The sequence below is a fragment of the Salvelinus sp. IW2-2015 genome, linkage group LG18 (genome assembly GCF_002910315.2).
Source record: "Salvelinus sp. IW2-2015 linkage group LG18, ASM291031v2, whole genome shotgun sequence".
NCBI lineage: Eukaryota > Metazoa > Chordata > Actinopteri > Salmoniformes > Salmonidae > Salvelinus > Salvelinus sp. IW2-2015.
Window position 1 is genome coordinate 23,032,331 of NC_036858.1, and position 24,302 is coordinate 23,056,632.

Consider the following 24,302-nt stretch of genomic DNA (forward strand, 5'->3'; position numbering starts at 1 on the left):
TCTACACCTGCATTGCTTGCTGTTTGGGGTTTTAGGCTGGGTTTCTGTACAGCACTTTGAGATATCAGCTGATGTAAGAAGGGATATATAAATACATTTGATTTGATTTGATTTAACCAAATCGGCATTCAGGATTAGACCCACCCGTTGTGTAAATTATGTCAAGAACAGCTCAAATAATCAAAGAGAAACGACAGTCCATCATTACTTCAAGACATGAAGGTCAGTCAATAAGAAACATGTCAAGAACTTTGAAAGCTTCTTTAAGTGCAGTTGCAAAATCCCTCAAGCGCTATGATGAAACTGGCTCTCATGAGGACCGCCACAGGAAAGGAGGACCCAGAGTTACATCCGCTGCAGAGGATAAGTTCATTAGAGTTAAATGCACCTCAGATTGCTGCCCAAATAAATGCTTCATGGAGTTCAAGTAACAGACACATCTCAAAATCAACTTTTCAGAGGAGGCTGCGTGAATCAGGCCTTTTTGCTGCAAAGAAACCACTACTAAAGGACACCAATAAGAATACAATACTTGCTTGGGCCAAGAAACACCATCAATGGACATTAGACCAGTGGAAATCTGTCCTTTGGTCTGATGAGTCCATATTTGAGATTTTTGGTTCCAACTGCTGTGTCTTTGTGAGACGAGGTGAATGGATGATCTCCGCATGTGTGGTTCCCACCGTGAAGCATGGAGGATGAGGTGTGATGGTGTGGGGGTGCTTTTCTGGTGACACTGCCAGTGATTTATTTAGAATTCAACATGGCTACCACAGCATTCTGCAGCGATATGCTGGTTTGCACTTAGTTCTTCAACAGGACAATGACCCAACACACTTCCAGGCTGTGTAAGGGCTATTTGACTAAGAAGAAGAGTGATGGAGTGCTGCATCAGATGACCTGGCCTCCACAATCACCCAATTGAGATGGTTTGAGATGAGTTGGCCCACAGAGTTACGGAAAAGCAGCCAACAAGTGCTCATCATATGTGGGAACTCATTCAAGACTGTTGGAAAAGCATTCCAGGTGAAGCTGGTTGAGAGAATGCCAAGTGTGTGCAAAGCTGTCATCAAGGCAAAGGGTGGCTACTTTGAACACTTTTTTGGTTACATAGTTTGATGTTTTCACTATTATTCTACAATATAGAACATATTAAAATAAAGAAAAACCCTTGAATGAGTAGGTGTGTCCACATTTGTGACTGGTACTGTATGTCCAGGAGTTGATTTGCACTGTTGGACACTGTATTTTTTCACTTACTGTCAGAGCGGGTTAGGTATACATGATTGCTCACTGCAATCAAGTCTTTCTGTTACCCAAATGTACTACATGTAGAAAATGTCACTCGCCTCCAAATTCTAAACCTCATCTATTGTATGACTCGCAGTTGAGTTGTCATCTTTCTGTTCGAGCACAGTAGGTTAGGCTCATATATGCTGCAATCAAGTATTTATTTGTCTGTCAGCAGACTCTGCACTACCTGTAGAAGTGTCTCTTTATCCCTTATCCATTTAGTATGTTTCCTCTGGCTACACATTGTACAGCAGTCAATTTATTTCCTCCAAAATACCCTGCAGTCATATCCAATCAAAGGGAGAATAATTAAAATTTGTTTAAGGTTCAAATTCACTTTTATTTAACTAGGCAAGTCAGTTAAGAACAAATTCTTATTTTCAATGACACTGGGTTCTTGGCAGAACAACAGCTTTTTACCTTGTCAGCTCAGGGATTCGATCTTGCAACCTTTCGGTTACTAGTCCAATGCTCTAACCACTAGGCTACCTTCTACCCCACAGATGAAATAGAACAGGAAAAATCCTATCCACAAAAAAGTGTAAAGTGGTTGAAAATTCTTACTTTCAATTGAATTGCTATGGACAAGGCAGTCTCATGGAGTCCGCTCACCACAAAAGACCCTTGCTAATTTCTTCATATCTACTGGACAAGCCATAGTTCATTTCTGGGGGTCAGGGCATCAAATGTTAAAGATCAAGGCAAGCTGAACTCACAGAGARGACGTCAGTGTCGATGGGGCTCATCTCCACCACGTTGGCGTGGTATTGCTCGTCTCGCCACATGGGGGCATTGTCATTGATGTCCAGGATGGTGATGTTCACCTGGAGGGAGGAGTAGAAAGGGTTAATGACTGTTCTGAGTTCAGTTAAACTCTTAGAGATAGAGAAGAGGGGGATAGAGAGAGAAATGGAGAGAGACAGCAAGGGAGAGAAAGAGAGAGAAAGAGAGAGAGAAAGAAGCATCGAAATGCTCTGAGAACAATAAGAAACATGAAGAGGTGTGAGAATGGAGGTGGTTACCGTGGCAATGCCAGTCTTTTGCAGTGGCCCCACCCCTCCATCCACAGCTCTGACAATCAGGATGTACTCTGACTTCAGCTCTCTGTCCAGTAAGGCTGTAGTGGTGATCTCTCCTGAAACACACAGGTAATGCATAGGTCAAACACACATCCGACACAGCATGTACAAAAACACACAGAAGCGCATGCACAGACACATACAAACATGCACACTCGCTCTCTAGTGTAACGGTGTTAACTGTTCTGCTAACAGCTTTGCTTCCTCCAACGGACCAACGGTTTGAGCCACCCAAAAGGTACTGATTGGATGGCTCCATCCGCAACATTTCAAGCTAGCTGTGGAGTGAGCTTACGGCACGTTCTTAATTGCTTTGCACCACAGTGACTCAGTTCCTCATTTTAAGATCGGATCCCCTGCCGCTTTTGGTTGTGCCCGGTCCCCAGAGGCAGCCAGCCAATGCATTGCTTTGGTCTGAAGTAACAGTTCTGCAGCGAACACTACGCTCTCTCGCTCTTTCTCTTTGTAGTGTTCACTGAGGAGGGGTAGCTACAGGGCTCGAAATTAATCGCCTCTGTCTGAGACGATTCAAAACAGTCCCTGGATCCCAAATTCATACAACCACTGTAAAAACGTTTTTTTAAAGCAATGAGGCTGAGGCAACAGATCAGACTCTTTAGCTTAAATTGTTGATTAACTTCTTCATATTATAAGCGCAGAAATGCGCACACGGCAGTAGGATATGCATGAATGTTCCATAATGCAATTAGCGGGAACACACCGTTCTAAAAAGCGCACTGCACATGTGAGCGGTTTTATGTGACAGAAAGTAAAACATCTGTTACAAATGTAGAAAGAGGGGATATCTAAAAGACGCAAACATTAGCATGGGTTGCTAATATGACTAGGATTGTGTCTTTAGCTGCTGGACAATGACATTATGTTGATTTGAAAGCCAATAGAATATGAAAGAAATGCTGGTTTCAATTGCATACGGAAGTGTTTATAAAATAAATCCCCTTAACATTTCTATGACCTGATTTTGGCAAGGCTACTTTGAAACAAGGTAAGACATGCCTCATACAATGAGGATGGAAGTGCAGGACATACCATTTTTGTGGGGAGTGCAGATGATTTTAAGTAAATTAATGAATGGCTACATAGCTAGCTAGCTAGCTAGCTCACTACACTCTACAATTCATAATAGACTGGCACTATGTAGTCAGATAGCTAGCTACACCTATTGCCAGAAAGTAAATAAATAATTCAGCTAATAAAAACAGAATCTAATTCATGTTAATAAGCTAACCCCATCATTGTTATGGCCAGCCATCTTTGTCATATGATAATGGTATTTGGTCATATGATTATGGCAGGATTCAAAGATAGGCAATAGAAAGAGTGATAGAGAGAGAGCACCACCCATGTTGAGGCAGGGAGAGGACTAACATGTAATCAGGTGAGAGTTTGCGTTATAAGAAACTATCAGTTCAACACGCTTCCATGGGGCAGTAGTCTGTGTGTTGTTGTGATTCTGGATGGCCAGATTGATGACAAGAAACTGCCATGTGGGGAATTGTACAAGTGGCTCGTTTCAGCTCGTTTCATGTTGTTATTGATAACATGTCTTGTTTTGAGTTCATCTTTGCTGACTGTAGATTTGCACAATGAGCACTTGTTGTCTCTCAAATACATCGTTACAGTTGTTGGTTAGCTAGCTTTAGCCATATAAGCATTGACATGAAATCAGTCAAAACACCTCAAAACAAGATGAAACGAGCTGAAACGAGCCAAGTACAATTCCCCACATGGCAGTTTCTTGTCATTCTTGCTATCAATCTGGCCATCCAGAATCACAACATCACYCAGACTACTGCCCCATGGAAGCGCTCACAACGTTTTTGTGACGTTGTCAGCTAACCCATCTATTTACAATTAATTAAAGATGGGGTGTGGTGGTGACTTTCTGAACAGTTAACAGTAAGAACACAGTTTTAAGTAACATATAAAAAATATGGGGTTTCAGTTGTGATTGGGATATATTGACCAATTTATCAGGACATTTTTTGATACATTTCCCCTTCAAAATTCACCAGAAATAACAATTTCACAGCTATTACCAAAAAAGCTGAGATGGGTGTTGACACCGGAACCCATTGACCCTTACCACCCCAATATCCAACACAAAGTTGCGCCTTGCACACACACTCACCTGAGCGCGTGTTGAGGCGGAACTGGGAGGAGCCCTGTAGGGAGTAGATGAGTGAGGCCTGTCCAAACTCCCGGGAGGCGTCCAGATCAGTGGCATTCACAAACACAACCGTCGCCCCTGAGGAAGAGAGAGAGGGGAGGAGTGAGTGAGAAAGAGGGGAAGAAAGAGGAAGGGATATCAAGAGTGAGGTGTACAAATGTATATGAGGAGTGAGAGAGAGGGGGAGCAAGAGGGGGGATCAGTGAGAGAGGCATCTTTCAACCTCCACTCTCCCACACTCAGCTACACTGACAGAGAGTGGCACTGAGTGGGTTTATGGATTAGTGGATTATCAGCAGGTTGTTTGGTATTATGGTCCATGCATGGAAGAGCCTTGATAAATATCCAGGGAAGGTGATGAGAGGCTAGGTCCAGAGCCACACGGTTAGCTAGTTAAGTTAGCTCCATGGTCCACCCCCACAGTCCACTTTGCTTTCAAATTGGCACTTCAATGTGTGTGTGTGAGAGAGAGAGAGAGAGAGAGAGAGAGTGAGAGAGAGAGAAAGAGAGAGAGAGAGAGAAAGTGTGTGTGTTGTGTGTGTGTGTGTGTGTGTGTGTGTGTGTGTGTGTGTGTGTGTGTGTGTGTGTGTGTGTGTGTGTGTGTGTGTGTGTGTGTGTGTGTGTGTGTGTGTGTGTGTGTGTGTGTGTGTGTGTGTGTGTGTGTGTGTGTGTGTGGTGTGTGTGTGTCTGTGTCGTTTTGTCTTGACACATTTGCCAAGCTCTTCAGCAGCTCTGGCGGACGAGGGAGTAGTCACTTATCTCAATTCCTCCAGTGATTGGAAACAAAACTATTGTATACTCTGAATACATGCATGAGAATGAATAGTGATAGTAATTTAACTGCACTGGCCTGCTAAGCACTTAAAAATAATATATAAAACTACATAAGAAGATATGAGACAAGAGGGGATACAAGTCGAGACATAAAAAAACTACACAAAGCAAAGAAAGGAATATCATTGAAACTCAAGGTAAAGTGTAAGAAGTGATAGGGTTAGGATTGGCCATTAAACTAGTCTATTATTATTGTACAAGGTAATTGTAATGATCTACAGTATGTCAAAGCTGTTTGAATTGAACAGAAGGAATGAATGGACACCCAGTTTTAGCCATTGACCTCATTGTAACACCAGGGCTGGGTCTGAAAACGTGACTTGCTGTCCTTGTTTCCACCACTCCTGGCCTCTCTCCTAAAGTGCATTGGAGGATGGAGGAAGCAGGGTTTTTGAAGGCTAGTTCTTAGACACAACCCAGCTGTCTTCTGTGAGTGACTCCAACTGTAGATATATAATTTTTTATGTAATAAAGGGATTTAATTTGACTACGTAATGCATTCATGACACAGAAAATGATGTTTATTTCAGTGGGCGAGGGAGAAATAACTTGTAGTATTGGACACCATCTGGATGTCACCGTGACATGTCAATTAGCTAACGTAACGACAATCCAGTGCGAAATAAATGCAAATGATCAATACAACAGTATTGTATCGAGGTGGTTACCGACGTGAGTTGCTTCCCACTGGTCAGCAATTGCTTCCCACCGGGCAGCTGTAGGCTGTCACATGTCGTTAGCAGGAGCTAACGTGTCCAACTTGTTCCATCCCATTTGACTTCATTTTGAGTAGGATAGCAGCCTACACGACAAATAACTTGTAATATTGGTAGAAACCATCTTGAAACCGGCTTGCGCCAACACAACAACAAGGAGAAGGAAGTAGCTAGATAGTGTATACAATATTGTTAGAGAGAAATAGCTAGATAGTGTAGCCAATATCAGGCCAGGATGACAGCTAAAGCACATTTATTGTAGTGATTTTCACTGAAAATGTGTAACTACGCCATTACTGTTCAGATTTTATAAAAAAAATAACCAACAAATTATTCTGAACACTCTCCCAAGTCCCAACTTCGGCAGACAAGTTTCAAATTCTCCCTGAAGTTTCTAGCTACAAGCTAGAAATGATAGTAGTCATCAGGACTACTGACTGAACTGATTAAAGTAAATCCGTTTGTATCCAATCGACTCTCACTGCAAGACATACATCAAAAAATMTGGAACCAGGCGTGTCTGTATAACCTCACCCGTTCAAAATCTGTCCACGATAAGCATACTGATAAGCAGACCACCTGCCTTCCCACCTTTGGGACAACGACACCCATTGTTAGAGACTATAAAAAAAACAAATCAAATTGTATTCGTCACATGCGCCGAATACAACAGCTGTAGACCTTACAGTGAAATGCTTACTTACAAGCCCATACCAAAAAAAGTAAGAGGTAAAAATAACAATAGCTGGGCAGCAGAAAAAGAGCAGCAGTAAAATAACAATAGCTGGGCTATATACAGGGGGTACCGGTACAGAGTCAATGTGCGGGGACACCGGTGTCGAGGTAATTGAGGTAATATGTACATGTAGGTAGAGCTATTAAAGTGACTATGCGTAGATAATAACAGAGAGTAGCAGCAGCGTAGAAGCGGAGGATGGGCAATGCAAATAGTCTAGGTAGCCATTTGATTAGATGTTCAGGAGTCTTATGGCTTGGGGGTAGAAGCTGTTTAGAAGCCTCTTGGACCTAGACTTGGTGCTCCGGTACCGCTTGTGCGGTAACAGGGAGAACAGTCTATGACTAGGGTGGCGGGAGTCTTTGACAATTTTTAGGGCCTTCCTCTGACATCGCCTGGTATAGAGGTCCTGGATAGCAGGAAGCTTGTTGCCATACCAGGCAGTGATACAACCCGTCAGGATGCTCTCGATGGTGCAGCTGTAAAACTTTTTGACGATCTGAGGACCCATGCCAAATATTTTCAGTCTCCTGAGGGGGAATAGGTTTTGTCGTGCCATTTTCACGACTGTCTTGGTGTGCTTGGACCATGTTCGTTTGTTGGTGATGTGGACGCCAAGGAACTTGAAGCTCTCAACCTGCTCCACTACAGCCCGTCCATGAGAGTTTATTTGTTCTTTGCCAGTTGAGGACTTGTGAGGCGTCTGTTTCTCAAACTAGACACTCTAATGTACTTGTCCTCTTGCTCAGTTGTGCACCGGGGCCTCCCACTCCTCTTTCTATTCTGGTTAGAGACGGTTTGCGCTGTTCTGTGAAGGGAGTAGTACATAGCGTTGTACGAGATCTTCAGTTTCTTGGCAATTTCTCGCATGGAATAGCATTCATTTCTCAGGACAAGAATAGACTGACACATTTCAGAAGAAAGTTCTTTGTTTCTGGCCATTCTGTAATTGAACCCACAAATGCCGATGCTCCAGATACTCAACTAGTCTAAAGAAGGCCAGTTTTATTGCTTCTTTAATCAGAACAACATTTTTCAGCTGTGCTAACATAATTGCAAAAGGGTTTTGTAATGATCAATTCGTCTTTTAAAATGATAAACTTGGATTAGCTAACACAATGTGCCATTGGAACACAGGAGTGATGGTTGCTGATAATGGTCCTCTGTACGCCTATGTAGATATTTCATAAAAAATCCGCCGTTTACAGCTACAATAGTAATTTATAACATTAACAATGTCTACACTGTATTTCTGATGAATTTGAAGTTTTTTTAATGGACAAAAAATGTGCTTTTCTTTCAAAATCAAGGACATTTCTAAGGGACCCCAAACTTTTGAATGGTAGTGTATATACTGTATTTTATACCATCTATTGCATCTTGCCTATGCCACTCTGTCATTGCTCATCCATATATTTATATGTATATATTCTTATTCCATTCCTTTACTTAGATTTGTGTGTATTAGGGAGTTGTTGTGGAATTGTTAGATTACATGTTAGATATTGCTGCACTGTCAGAACTAGAAGCACAAACATTTCGCTACACTCACAATAACATCTGCTAACCATGTGTATGTGACCAATAAAATTGGATTTGAAATCACTTTGATTTGATTTGAGCTGTCACATTCGCTAGCTAGCCATACAGACAACCAGCTAACTAGCCACCGAACTGGACACTCGAGTAATTCCTGTTGATCTGTAGGTTATGGTTTGCCATAACTTATTTTCATTCATGCCTCTGGTGAGAGATCTTCTTGATGCTGACACATGCTATTGTGGCACAGTAAGGCCCAATAGGAAGAATATCCAAAGGCCATTATAGAGGGCAAGGTCCACAGAGGTCAGAGTCCAATATGGTCTGCGGATACTGTTATGGCATTCCGCTGGAGGGACAAATGAGATATGTACTGTCTATGTTCTAACCGGTCAGGGAATGACACCCTAAAACCAGTACCATGATATAGACATATCTGTTCCAGAGCTGGTCCTGGATTATAACAATAAAATTGTGACCATCTCAACCAACTCAGGAACACCTATAGTCCTGGACTCACAGGCAGGACATGGTGGAAGTATGTGTTTTGGGGGATGATCAACATTGCTATTATCAATGCTTACACTGTGTGGGGGACCCTGTAAAGGCCCTTTCCCAGAAATCGCAGGCAAGTATCCCTGAAGGAATTCAAAATGCAACTTGTGCATTCGCTTTGTGATGGCTACAGTGGCAGGAAGTAGGGAGCTAAGAATGTGGCACCAGGGGGTGTGGACCGAGATGCTACTCATTATTTCAAAGCAGGCCACTCCCTGGTGAAGTTTGAATGGAGTAAGAGAGGGTGTGCATCCGGATTGGACACAGGGCAAAGAGTGGGTGCTCTACGTGTTCTGTGCCACTTTGCAAGATGGGGCCGTGCTTCCAGAAGTTCCATTACATAATGTAGGCTAAATGCAAATACTGAAGTGAAATCTCAAATTGTGTATTAAAAAATAGTATCTGAATCCAGCCTAACACTTAGTGTGTGTTTTTATCTGTCTCTACCTAATACTTGTTGCATTTACTGAATTGTTGTCAAAGTATTATGCTTATATTTTGTGCCACATGCTTCAACAAGTTACATGACATGTTGTAGGCTAAATTCAAATGCTCATGTGACAGTGTGACATGAATTTGTCATACAAATCTTATAGGCACATTTCTCTATCTAATACTTGAAGAAAATGTTGTTAAAGTACTATTTCTACATTTTGTGTCAGGCCTGGTCTAAATTGTATTGAGAAAGCTTATCTACATTTTGGATAGTCTCTGAATAGTTGTTACATTTTTTGTTGCATTTTTTTGTAACATAAATAATCATCTTTGACAATCCAATAGCCTACTTTGTGTGGGTTTTGAAATACTTTCTGAATATTGTCRTCTGGTCACATTTTGGATACATTTTTTAAATGGAAATTATATTTATAGGTATAATATTTTATAGTTGGTACATTTTGAGTGAGTATTTTGGTCAAATTTACTACATTTTAAATACTCTAGAATCTTTTGCTGTGTTGAGTGTTTATCAATTTTTGATAGTGAGTGATAGTGATAGTGAGCCAGAAGYGGAATGGACACCCCTCAGAGCCTGGTTCATCTCTAGGGTTCTTCCTAGGTTCCTGGCATTCTAGAGAGTTTTTCCTAGCTACCATGCTTCTACATCTACATTGCTTGCTGTTTGGGGTTTTAGGCTGGGATTCTGTATAAGCACTTTGACTTCTGCTGATGTAAAAAGGGCTTTATATATACATTTGATTTGATTTGACAATTTAGTGTTATTCCTATTGACATGAATGTGGTGTCATATCAAATAAGAATTTGTGCTCTTTAYAACTAAGTTAAGTTGTAATTGTCAATTGTTCTTTTGAGCTATGTCTGTTTGTTTGAAATCTGTGAGAAAATGAGCTTTATCTTGAAAATGACCAAGTAATCTACAGCAGCATTCTGGAATTATATTGAGGCTAAAGGGTTAACTAAATGTTTCATAAGCTTTATACTTGAATTTTGTAACTTTTATTGACCGAGTTGGAAAACATGTTGACATTGTACCAGTGCTTAGCTAGCTAGCGAGCTGCATTAGTGAAACATTGGGAAATGCTAGCTAGCTTGCTTTACCACACTGTGTTAGTACGTTTTACTAACTAGTTAGTACGCTTTACTGATTGTTATTGCTTTSAGTCTGAAATTGGGAATTGAATTTTAATGGTTTGAATATGAGTCACACTGAAAAATGTTCTCCTGTTTCCTTATTTCTCCTGGTTAGCCTGTTGTCTCTGCAAAGGTTGTTGCATTGTAACTACAAAGTAATAAAACATGTCACTTCACTTCACATTAAGTTGCTTGCTCCTGGGTAAGTACATTGTAAATACATGTATGTCCCTTTAACAACATTGTAATTACATAGTTGATGGTTAAAGATTGTTACATTGTAAGTACTACTGTGTAGCCACATAGTAATAGGGGCAACTTAATGTAACGTGTTACCATCTTTTCACATATTCACCAACACTGGTATGGCAGAAGCACCAATTTTGAGAACAGCCATAATGATAACACTACGCTGTCATTGTAATGATGCAACAATTAAGATACCTAAATATGAGGTATTGCATAGCATGACTGGATGGATATGCTATGAACATACATTAACCTTTAATAATGAGGTTGGGATCTGTTATAACATGTTCATGAAATGCTTATAGATGTGTAATAAAAGCACTATGGATATGTAGTCAAAATAAATTCTTACCTAATAAAGTTATTATATTTCTATGACTCCAACGCACCTGCAATGATGTTCTCAGGGATCTTGACGAGGTAGGATGGCTTGCTGAACTTTGGCGGGTTGTCATTCTCATCCTATGGGAGAAGGCGAGCAAAGACAACAAAAATTATAACACTTAAACACAACACACAAACACATTATGATATGTAGTCTGTTTCTTTGTGTGTATATGTATTGTGTGGAAGTCTATTTGTTTTAGCATTCTGAGAGTCTCTTGCTCAGGAGTAGTAGTATGTTGTTGATTTATTGTAGTTCTCTCTGGGGTCTGTATAGATTCTAGAGGGATAGTGTCTTTATCCAGCCATGAATATTTTGCTGTGACACTTCTCTGTTTCTTTATTATGGTTCTGATTACCAACATATTGTACCAGCAGAGTTTTAGACACCCAGCTTACAGTGTCTGTGTGTTTGTGTATGTGTATGTATTTGTTAGTGTGTAGGTATACTATGTATTAATCTATTTGAAAAGTCTCTGATACAAGATGAGGTATGAATCCCAGCAGTAGCCTCTGCATGTGACAATATGGGAGAATCCATGTGATAAGATGCACAGAGAGAGTGAAGTCCAAACCTATTCGACTATCCCCGGGCACCGAAGTTGGGTTAAATGCAGAAGACACATTTCAGTTGAATGCATTCAGTTGTACAACTGACTAAGTATCCCCCTTTCCTCTCTCTCTCTCTCTCTCTCTCTCTCTCGCTCTCTCTGTCATTCAGTGGAAGACAGGGAGTCACACACACAAACCGACGACCACATGGGGTTATCACTGTGTGGCAGCATCACACACAGGGCTTTCGTAGTGCAGCACAAGATAAATAGTAGCCTGAGTGCCAGCTGTCAGTGTTAACCTTCTATAGCACCTGCCACAGCAGGGGACACTCCAGAAATAGTGACAGATATGAAAGTGTTCGTGGTTAATTGTCTATGTAGCTATGGTTTATTAACTGTTTATGTACGGGGTTAAACACTTCTATATGTTTTTCTCGAATGTGTTTCTCTATGTAAGGATGTATGCTCATTCACACTGCTTGTTGGTTAGCAAATGCTCCTTCTACCTGTCACTCCCTAACTTKTTGACCGGTGTTTTGGCTCACTGCAATGTACTGCTTGTTTCTACAGCACTTCCTGTCAAGAACAGAGACACGGAAGCCCAGCCAGCCTAGCTAGCCTGTAGTTTAAGTGGAGGTAACTAACAAACGTTTTCAACGCTGCAGGAGCTGTGTTTATTTTTCTCTATTCTAGGACAATGTGGACCGTCTGGACTTTCAATGTAACAACTGTTTGCTTGCAGAGGACTAATCTTAGCAAATAACTGGCGAACTTACACAAGCTACTGGGGAATCTATGCCTGCCTACTTTCTCTTTCTCTTCTACTCCAGAAGCTGGATGCTGCTCTGGTCTGGTGGGAGTGTCGCCGCCGTGTCGTCTCTCCATAGCCGACTGGCCGCTGCTCTGCAGGGATCCTTCCCAGAAGGTGTCTCCCCCTTCCATGGAGAATGGAGTTAGTAGGTCGCTTCTGGAAAACTTAGTAGATGTTCCTATTCTTGACCCTACCAACCAGCCGTGGAGGCACGTCACTCGCAGTGGAATTCGAAAGCAGCGGCCTTTGGCAATAGAGGCCTCCTTTGCGAATGGAAGTCCGGACTTCAAACAGACTTCAAACATCTTGCCGCCCTGGATCCAGAGGTTCCGGCGCCTTCATCCCTGGGGGCTTCCACTTCGACATCGGATCCTGAGGTACCTGCATCCTTTGTTCTGTCTCCATCTACGGTGGCTGCTACCTCAGGTTCAGATCTTTAGAGCTCCCCCTCATCGGATTGTGAGGGTGTATAAGACTCTGGCCCCTTCATTAGCCACGATGGATTCTACGGCTGGCTCAGGTCCATCGGGACGCACCTCCCATTGGTCTTCTAGGGGTCTTCTAAACCACTCGAGGCGAAAGAACAGCCGGACCTCCTCAGCCATTTCACCTGCTGTCGTCATCACCAGCTCTATGGTGAGAAACCATGTGCTATCCTGGAGCACGAATACAGGACATTACAAGGCTTTTTCCTACCATTCTACAACAACTGCCGGGGGCTGACGCTGTCATAGTCCATGTGGGGTCAACCGACATTATAGGGGCTAGCTCGGAACTGCTAAAAATGAATTATAACGAACTGATTTGAGCTCTGAAAGATTCCAAAAAGCGGTAAATTATTTCAGGCCTGTTACCATTGCTGGGCTGTGGCTGTGAAAGACTCAGCAAGCTACTGGCATTACACACCTGGCTAAAAGATTACTGTTGCTCTGTTGGCATAACTTTTATAGATAACTTTGACACCTTTTGGAAACAGTAGACGCTCTACAGGAATGACCGAGTCCATCCAAATCATCTTGGCTTCTGGACCACGTCCGCGCATTTCAAGGTTGCGTTGAGAAAGTTACTTATCAGTGACCCAAGCCCTGCTCAGATAATCCCTACCATTGTGTTGCTGTGCTGATGAAAATGTACATTTTCCCAGGGGCGTTGGCTGTCATAATGTAAGTAACATGATTTATGTCCTTCTAACTCCCCTGAAAGCCTCGGTCAAACCTACAGCTATTGTATGCAGTACTCATGCACCTATGAACCTGAGTTATATGTTAGCACTGATGCTAGTTCACCCGAGTAGGAATATGTTTGCCCTAGTAGGAACTCCACTGTGTGCAGCTCAGCTCAAAAATAAATATAATTGTCATGTCTACTACCTCTGATAAGCCTCCTAGTAAAGTAATAAAAAACATTAAAGTCTCCCAGAAAAGTGAAAAATATAGCCCACATTAACATATGTAGCCTAAACAAGGTTCATGAAATTAATAACTTGCTAGAAACAGATAACATTCATATACTGACTCTCTCTGAAACTCACTTAGATAATAACTTTGATGATTCAGTGGCAGTAATACATGGTTTCAACATCTTCAGAAAAAACAGGAATGCCAATGGTGGAGGTGTTGCCATTTATGTTCAGTCATATTCCTGTAAGGCTTAGATACGATCTCATATCAAATGCTATTGAAGAAATATGGCTACAGATTTTCACCTGCCTCACCTAAAGCCCATTCTTGTGGAAAGCTGCTATAGACCAAGTGCTAACGGTCAGTATCTGGATAATATGTGTGAAATGCTTGATAATGTATGTGATATCATCAGAGGTATATTTTCTGGATAATCTAAATGTTGACTGGCTTTCATCAAGCTGCCCACTCAAGAAAAAGCTTAAAAATGTAACCAGTGCTTGCAAACTGGTTCAGCTTATCAGTCAACCTACCAGGGTATTTACAAATAGCACAGGAATGAAATGATCCACATGTATTGTTCACATCTTTACTAATCCTGCAGAAATCTGCTCAAAAGCCGTATCCAAATCCAGCAGATGTAGTGATCATAATATAGTAGCCATATCAAGGAAAACCAAAGTTCCAAAGGCTGGGCCTAATATAAGTGGTCAAACAATACGTTTTGTAGTGATTCCTATGTTGAGGATTTAGATAATAGTTGCTGTTCTGTGGTGTGTAATGAGGAGCAACCAGACGCTGCACCTGAAACATTTCTGAAATTGCTGATTTCAGTTCCACATGCATCCATTAAATAACAAAAAAAAATTAAATCCCCATGGATTGATGAGGAATTTAAACATATTATGGTTGAGGGGGATGAGGCAAAAGGAATGGCAAATAAGTCTGGCTGCACAGCTGATTGGCAAACGTACTGTAAATTGAGAAATCAAGTGTCTAAACTTAACAAAAAGAAGAAGAAACTGTACAATGAAACAAAGATAAATGATATAAAGAATGTCAGTAAAAAGCTTTGGAGCAAGTTCAATTATATTTTGGGCCAAAAGGTAATCTCTGCTCCATCATTCATTGAATCAGATGGCTCATTCATCACAAAACCCACTGATATTGCCAACTACTTTAATTATATTTTTAATTGCCAATATTAGAAAATGTAGGCATGAAATGCCAACAACAAATTCTGAACCTACACATCCATACATAACTGAAAAAATGATGAAAGAGGTGAAACAATAATTGTTCTATCAACAATGAAAAGGCACCTGGMTCTGACAACTTGGATGGAAAATTACTGAGAATGATAGCGGATTATATTGTCAGTCCCAATTGCCGTCTTTTCAATCTAAGCCTTCAGGAAAGTGTTTGCCCTCAGGCCTGGAGGGAAGCAAAAGTAATTCCGTTACTCAAGAATAGCAAAGCACCCTTAACTGGCTCAAACAGCTGACCAATCAGCCTGTTACCAACCCTCAAACAGCTGACCAATCAGCCTGTTACCAACCCTCAGTAAACTTTTGGAAAAAATTGTGTTTGAACAGATACAGTGGCTTGTGAAAGTATTCACCCCCTTGGCATTTTTCCTATTTTGTTGCCTTACAACCTGGAATTAAAATATATTTTTTGMAAGGTTGTATCATTTGATTTACACAACATGCCTACCACTCTGAAGGTACAAAATATTTTGTATTGTGAAACAAATAAGAACAAAGACAAAAAACAGAACACTTGAGTGTGCATAACTAATCACCCCCCCCAAAATCAATACTTGGTAGAGTCACATTTTGCAGCAATTAATTGCTAGTCTCTTGTGCTATGTCTCTATAAACTCGGCACATCTAGTCAATGGGATTTTTGCCCATTCTTTAAGGCAAAACTGCTCCAGCTCCTTCAAGTTGGATGGGTTCCGCTGGTGTACAGCAATCTTTAAGTCATACCACAGATTATCAATTGGATTGAGGTCTGGGCTTTAACTAGGCCGTTCCAAGACATATAAATGTTTCCCCTTAAACCATGCAGGTGTTGCTTTAGCAGTATGCTTTGGGTCATTGTCCTGCTGGAAGGTGAACCTCCGTCCCAGTCTCAAATCTCTGGAAGACTGAAACAGGTTTCACTCAAGAATTTCTCTGTATTTAGCACCATCCATCATTCCTTCAATTCTGACCAGTTTCCCAGTCCCTGCCAACAAAAGAAATTCCCACAGCATGATGCTGCCACCACCATGCTTCACTGTGGGGATGGTGTTCTCAGGGTGATGAGAGGTGTTGGGTATGRGCCAGACATAGCATTTTCCTTGATTGCCAAAAAGCTCAATTTTAGTCTCATCTGACCAGAGTACATTCTTCCATATGTTTGGGGAGTCTCCCACATGCCTTTGGTGAACGTCAAACGTGTTTGCTCATTTTTTCTTCAAGCAATGGCTTTTCTCTGGACACTCTTCCGTAAAGCCCAGCTCTGTAGAGCGTATGGCTTGAAGTGGTTCTATGGACAGATACTCCAATCTCCGCTGTGGAGCATTGCAGCTCCTTCAGGGTTATCTTTGGTATCTTTGTTGCCTCTGATTAATACCCTCCTTGCCTGGTCCGTCCTTGGGATGTTCAACATTTCATATATTTTTGTATAACCCAACCCTGATCTGTACTTCTCCACAGCTTTGTCCCTGACCTGTTTGGAGAGCTCCTTGGTCTTCATGGTGCCACTTTCTTAGTGGTGCCACTTGCTTAGTGGTGTTGCAGACTCTGGGGCCTTTCAGAACAGGTGTATATATATACTCAGATCATGTGACACTTAGATTGCACACAGGTGGACTTTGTTTAACTAATTATGTGACTTCTGAAGGTAATTGTTTGCCCCATATCTTATTTAGGGGCTTCATAGCAAAGGGGGTGAATTACATATGCACGCACCACTTTTCCATTTTTCATTTTTTAGAATTTTTTTAAACAAGTTATTTTTTTCATTTCACTTCACCAATTTGGACTATTTTATGTAGGTCCATTACATGAAATCCAAATAATTTTACATTTAAATTGCAACAAAATAGGAAACACAATGCCATATCACAGTAAAAAATGAACAACATATTTTCAACATGCTTATAGGGAAGGGCATTCAACATGTATGACACTTAAACACATGGCTGATGATTGGCTGAGAGAATTGATAATAAATAATAAATTTGATAATTATTGATAATAAAAACATTGTGGGAGCTATTTTGTTAGACTTCAGTGCAGCTTTGACATTATTGATCATAATCTGCTGCTGGAAAATGCATGTGTTATGGCTTTACATCCCCTGCAATACTGTAGATTGTGAGTTACCTGTCTAACAGAACACAGAGGGTGTTCTGTAATGGAAGCCTCTCCAACATAATCTAGGTAGAGTCAGGCATTCCCCAAAGCAGGTGTCTAGGCCCCTTACTTTTTTCAATATTTACTAATGACCTGCCACTGGCTCTGAGTAAAGCCTGTGTGTCTATGTATGCTAATGACTCAACAATATACACGTCAGCTTCCGCAGCAAGTGAAACCTCTGCAAAACGTAACAAAAGATCTGCAGTCTGTTTCAGAATAGGTGGCAAGAAATAGGTTAAAAACAAGAAGCATTGTATTTGGGACAAATCATTCCCTAAACCCTGAACCTCAACTAAATCATGTAATGAATAATGTTGAATTTGAGCAAGTTGAGGAGACTACACTGCTTGGAGTAACCCTGGGTTGTAAATTGTCATGGTCAAAACCAATTGATGCAGTAGCTAAGATGGGGAGAGGTCTGTCCATAATAAACCCCTTTTCAACAACTCTATCAACAAGGCAGGTCTCTATCAACAAGGCAGGTCCTACTATTATTGTGGTCAGGTGCCACAAAGAGGGACTTAGGAAAATTAAAATTGCCACAGAATTGCCCCCACTTAATGTGTTGTGAAATCTGTTGTGAAATGTATTGTAACTTTTTTTAAATTCTATATAACTACCTTAATTTTGCTGGACCCCAGGAAGAGTAGCTAATGGCAGCAGCTAATGGGGATCCATAATAAATACAATTACAAATGTTAAATATGAGAGTTGATGTAAGTCGTTGCAATTAGCAATGACAGTTCCTGTCAGTTAGTGTTGTCATAACTCTCCTGTGACGACCTGAAGGATCAGGTGACAGTGGGTCCGCTCTACAGCACGCTCTCTCTTATAGATGGAGAGAGCAGGAAGTCGGCTGTTTTATGGCGGTCATAAAATACGTTGCCTCTATTCTCTGTAGTGTTCGAGATTGGAGGATAAACTGTGGAACACAGAGAGACCTTTGAACATCAAAAGCTTAAATAATTTAACAATATTTGTATTTTTGAAAATGTGGGAGTGGTCCGTAAACACTTAAGGGACAGTCCATGACGAATGTGTTTCATTTGGTGATTTCATGAAGGACAGGAAACACTCATTACAGTGTCTTTGGTTGTGTACACCTGTTAATTATGGGGTTTACATCTAAATATTGAGAAATGTATGTGATTAAACATGAAACTATTTGTGAAAATATGTAATGTGATGTTATTAACCTTCTAAATGAGAAAACATGGGTTTTCATATAAAGTTAACCAAATCAGTCGCCATGCCCACGTGAGCATAGACATTACGTCGGCTTCCTGGACAACCCTTTTCTCAGAAGTGTATAAAACCCACTCCTGACGAAATTTACATTAGACTGGAAAACATGGAGCGTACGCTACATGTTGAAATGAACTACTTAGGGATAGCCCCCTTTTTTTCAATTTTCGCCTCAATGACATACCCAAATCTAACTGCCTATAGCTCAGGCAATGAAGCAAGGATATGCATATTCTTGATACCATTTGAAATGAAACACGTTGAAGTTTGTGGAAATGTGAATTGAATGTAGGAGAATATAACACAATAAATCTGGTAGAAGGAAATACAAAGAAAATAAAAACTGTTTTTTTTCTCCCACCATCTTTGAAATGAAAGAGAAAGGTCCAGTTCCAGCCATCACTCTTCTTGTAATTCCGATGGTGTCCACAAGATGGCAGCAGTGTATATCCATTTCAGATGGATAACTTGAAGTATGAGCGAGCTACAGGACATGTAGTGTGAAGTCACCCAGGTACATATGGGCAAATCGTGAAAGAGACATTTGCATTCATATTGAAGCACACACAATTACAGCAGCCATGAAGGTTTTAAATGATTATCACTGAAGCGCTTGACAAAAAACAGCACTGTATCTCACTTTATCATTGATCTCTCTCAGGCTTTTGATACAGTTGATCATGCTATACTAAGGCAGAGATTGTCGAGTGTAGGTCTTTCAGAGCATGCAGTTGCATTGTTTGCTAACTATCCGTCTGATAGAACTCAGTGCACTCAATTTGATGGGCTTATGTCTGTTAAATTGTCTGTCGTTAATGGTGTGCCCCAAGGCTCTGTACTTGGTCCTCTCTTATCCACTATTTGTATATAATTGATGGAGACAAAAATGTCCAAAATGCGCAACTTCATTTTTATGCTGATGATACTGTTATTTACTGTTGTGCCTCGTCTCTTACAAAAGCTTTCCAGAACTTGCAAACTGCTTTTTATACGGTTCAACATACCTTGTGTCAATTGAAGCTTATCCTCAATACTGACAAAACTAAACTAATGGTGTTTTCTAAAGCAAGAAATAGACCTCTGAACCTTTCACCAATTACTACCTGTCAGGGCAAGGAGATTGAGGTTGAAACCTCATATACATATCTTGGCATTTTAATTGATGACGGCCTCTCTTTTAAATTGCATATTCAAAAACTTACAAAAAAATTGAAGCTGAAATTMGTATTTTATTTTAGGAATAAGGCCTGTTTTTGAGTGTTTGAGATCAATTGACACCCTTTACCATGGCACTTTGAGATTTATTTTAAACTGCAAAACCCTTATGCACCACTGCACTTTGTATACCAGGGTTGGCTGGCCTTCTCTAGTCACTCGTAGGCTCAGTCACTGGTATACTTTTATTTATAAAYCCATTTTGGGTTTACTACCTTTTTATTTGGGCATTTTTATTGTTCAGAAATGTGGTGGGTACTCTCTTCGTTCGCTGGACTTTATCCTGCTAACTGTTCCAAATGTCCGAACTGAATTTGGTAAAAGGGCTTTTATGTACTCTGRGCCATCGTCTTGGAACGCCTTACAAAATACTTTTAAACTGGAAGAACTTGTACCGATTGGTATTTTTAAATCACTGATGAATGATCTTGAGACTGATTCCCTGACCTGTCAATGTTTTCAATTTGCTGTTTTTGATTTTGTTATACTCTTGTGAATTCTATGGTTTTTACTAGATTACTTGTAGTTTTTCATGTTGTTTGTCTGTCATTTTTGTAATGACTTGGTGCTGCCTATCTTGGCCAGGACGCTCTTGAAAAATAGATTTTAAATCTCAATGAGCCCTTCCTGGTTAAATAAAGGTTAAATACATCAAATTAAAATTAAAATTTCATTTTTCTGCAAGAATATCGTCAAATCTGTATACTTGGACTGTGATTTAGCTTTTCCAGTATTAGTAGCCATATTATCAGCTCAACATTTGCAAAACAACCAGTTTTCATAACTTCATAACTCTGAAAWTTTTTATAATTTTTGTCCAAAAGGAAAAGGCATGCTGTCTCAAAAGGCAGGCACCTACATTTTTGAACAGACACAGGGTTTCCATATATTTCCGTAAAGCCCAGCTCATTGGCTATCTAGCTAGCTCTCTCTCACCCCGATTGGCTTATTTGACCAAGATAGAGTCGTTCAAGTGAAGACCGCCCGTGTCATCGGCGTGCCATGAAGGCGTCGATCTCTGACCAAATATCYTTTCCTATAGGATATACTACACCCTTAATGATATAGTGAAGTATTGTTACAGTCTAGAATCTATAAGGAATACATATGAAGGTGATTTGGGTCGTTGAAACAACGTTTAGGGTGAGATATTCATAGATTTCTTTCTTTGCAAATTGAACGAGTGGAAATACAAAATCGATCGTGCATTCTATATGGACCTTTTTAGGATATGAAAAATGATTTTATCTTACAAAACAACACTTCATGTTATCTCTGGGACCCTTTGGATGTCAACACGTGTCACGCCCTGACCTTAGAGATCCTTTTTATTCTCTATTTTGGTTTGGTCAGGGTGTGACTAGGGTGGGCAATCTCTGTGTTCTACTTCTTTGTTGGCCGGGTATGGTTCCCAATCAGAGGCAGCTGTCTATCGTTGTCTCTGATTGGGGATCATACTTAGGCAGCCTGTTTTCCACCTTAGTTTGTGGGATCTTGTTTTTGCAGTTACTAGGTAGTCTGCTGAACGTTACGTTCGTTTATAATTTGTAGMTTTTTTTGGTGTTCATCAATAAAGAAATATGTACGCTTACCACGCTGCGCCTTGGTCTCCTTCTACCAACGACGGACGTAACAACACGGCTGGAAATGGTTCAACTCTGAGACTATCGATCACTACAGAATAAGAGCAAATCCTAGARGTAGAATTACTAGTCTGCAGCTGGAAATTACGTAAGTCTAGTAAGAGAATACCGACAACCGCGGAAGCATCTATTCTATGCAACGACCATCTGTACGCCTGACGTACCATTACAACAGACACTATCCAGAGCTGCTGAGAAAACACCAACTACGAAATACATTGTGACTTCTGGGGAAGTTAACCAGAGACTCTCTGATGTACTGACTCTCTAGCAGACGGACCGGCGATTCCAACAGAGAAGACAACAACGACATACGGGCGTAAATATATACATTGCAATTCGTTATCAAATGAGGGGCRATTCATGTGCAAAGGATTAGCATTTCAATGAATATAATGATCAAATGTGTGTAGTGAATTCATTTTGTCTTTCTTGCTTTTATCTGTCCCCACCCCTTTCCATTGTCTATTAAGCCGTCATACCGGTTTAGCACACTAGGGACTTATCAATGCATTGTGTTAGTAACCAATAACTGTGATTTGTTTAGTTAGTTAGTAAATAAATCATTTAGCCAATTTGTATATTGCTGATTCATTATGGAGGCTAGGGAGGCTAGGGTTTGCGATGTTCAGTAATGAGAACTGATGAGGTAAAAACAATACATTAATACACAACTGTACTCAATAAGATATGAACATATCTGAAGAGTTATATTCGGGAATTGAAACTCTATAAACAACATATTCCTGTGGTGCCCCGACTTCCTAGGTAATTAAAGTTACATGATTAGTTTAATTGCGTAATTAAAATACATATAGAGAATTGATTTGATAAGCTGGTCTTCACATTTAATGATAGTCCAGGCACTACAGTGTACTGTATCTTACTGTAAGATACAACACTTACGAGTAGGGTGACGTTACCCCTTGATGGCAGTTTTGCATTTTCCCCGCTAATGGTCAAGGTCAGGATTGGGGAGGGGAAGCTGATCCTGGATCTGTAGCAAGGGGAAACTTCACCCCAGAGCACTGTAGACCGCTACACACACTTAAACAGAGTGACGTAGGGTCGTATACGGTCCGTTCCAAAATTTTAGCCACACAAAAGTACGTAGAACTACATGTAAAAACAATGCTCCGTCACTGCTTTTGCATAGTTGCGTGAAATGTTTAGGGCCCTTTAGATTGTATTAATAGTTAATCTATACTACGGGATCGGTGTCCCTAAACCGGGATGGTTGTTGCTCAATATCTCATAATGTGACTAAAAAACGTTGTATACAACAGCCAACTTTCTGGGTCTTATATGGGCAGAAAGCTTAAATTATTGTTAAACTTACTGCAGTGTCCAATTTGCAGTAGCTATTACAGAAAAGAAAGACAATGTTATTGTTTGAGGATAGTGCGTAACAAAAAAAAAACTTTTATCACGGCAACTAGTTTGATACAATCGCCTCTGAAGGTAAATACTGTACTTAGATTCAGTAATCTTGCTCTGATTTGTCATCCTGAGGGTCCCAGAGATAAAATTTAGTGTAGTTTGTTTGAAAAAAATATATTTTTATATTCAAATGTAGGAACTGGGTTGTACAGTTTGACTCCACTGCTGTCTCTGGCTCCACACCCCGCCTACCCGCCCGGCAATCTAGATGTATGAAAGTTAGCGTATTTTCTGTAGGAACGCTAATGATCCATCATGTATGACATAACCTGGAGTGTGTAAACAAAKAAAAAAATGTGTATGTTCTCTGTAGTTATGTACTTGAACATTTATACATTTACCAATTCGGCACATTTGGGCAAACTCCTTGCAGGCTTGATGCAAAATATTGTGTAGTGAGATAATTCTTCACTTGATCGGTCTGAAACTTTGCACAAACACTGATTACACCTAGACTACTATCTTAATGTATGGCCTTTCTCTTGCATTTCAAAGATGATGAAAAAAAAAAAAAGTTTTATATTCTCCTCCATTAATTTCACATTTCCACAAACTTCAAAGTGTTTCCTTTCAAATGGTATCAAGAATATCCATATCCTTGCTTCAGGTCCTGAGCTACAGGCAGTTAGATTTGGGTATGTAATTTCAGGCGAAAACTTAAAAAAGTGGCCAATCTTGAATTAAAACTTCTTCGGGATTGGTGTCCCTTCCACGGGTCGGTTGAGCTAACGTAGGCTAATGAGATTAGCATGAGGTTGTAAGTAACAAGACAATTTCCCTGGACATCTGATATTGGCAGAAAGCTTAAAATATTGTTTACCTAACTGCACTGTCTAATTTACAGTAGCTAAAACAGTGAAATAATACCATGCTATTGTTTGAGGAGAGTGCACCATTTTTAACATGAAAAGTTATTAATAAACAAATTAGGCTAATTTGGGCAGCCTTGACACAACATTTTAAACAAAAATGCAATGGTTCATTGGATCAGTCTAAAACATTGCACATACACTGATGCCATCTAGTGGCCAAAATCTAAATTGCACCTGGCTGGAATAATATATTATGGCCTTTCTCTTGCATTTTAAAGATGATGGTACAAAAAAATACAAAATAATGGTTGTTTTTTCTTTGTATTATCTTTTACCAGCTCTATTGTGTTATATACTACTGCATTCCTTTCACATTTCCATAAACGTCAAATGGTACCAAGAATATGCATATCCTTGCTTCAGGGCCTGAGATACAGGCAGTTAGATTTGGGTATGTCATTTTAGGTGAAAATTGAAAAAAAATAGCTAATCCTTAACCTGTTTGCAACAGTAGTACATGACAGGATTGGGATCATTTCAAAGTGAAGTCAGTGAGTGTTGGATGAAACCTAAATGAGTGTTGCTTGCATGAGTGTTGGTTGAAAC

At 40.3% G+C, this 24,302-nt stretch overlaps 1 protein-coding gene across 1 annotated transcript in view; it reads right to left on the minus strand.

The window, feature by feature from the left end:
• LOC111977838 (cadherin-23) overlaps positions 1-24,302 on the minus strand; it is a 75,189-nt gene that overhangs the window by 23,261 nt on the left and 27,626 nt on the right. The window contains exons 5-8 of the mRNA XM_024007558.2: positions 11,172-11,244; positions 4,525-4,641; positions 2,316-2,428; positions 2,010-2,117 (exon numbers count right to left, since the gene is read on the minus strand). Coding sequence (XP_023863326.1) covers positions 2,010-2,117; positions 2,316-2,428; positions 4,525-4,641; positions 11,172-11,244 — 411 coding nt within the window. The remainder of the gene's footprint in view (positions 1-2,009; positions 2,118-2,315; positions 2,429-4,524; positions 4,642-11,171; positions 11,245-24,302) is intronic.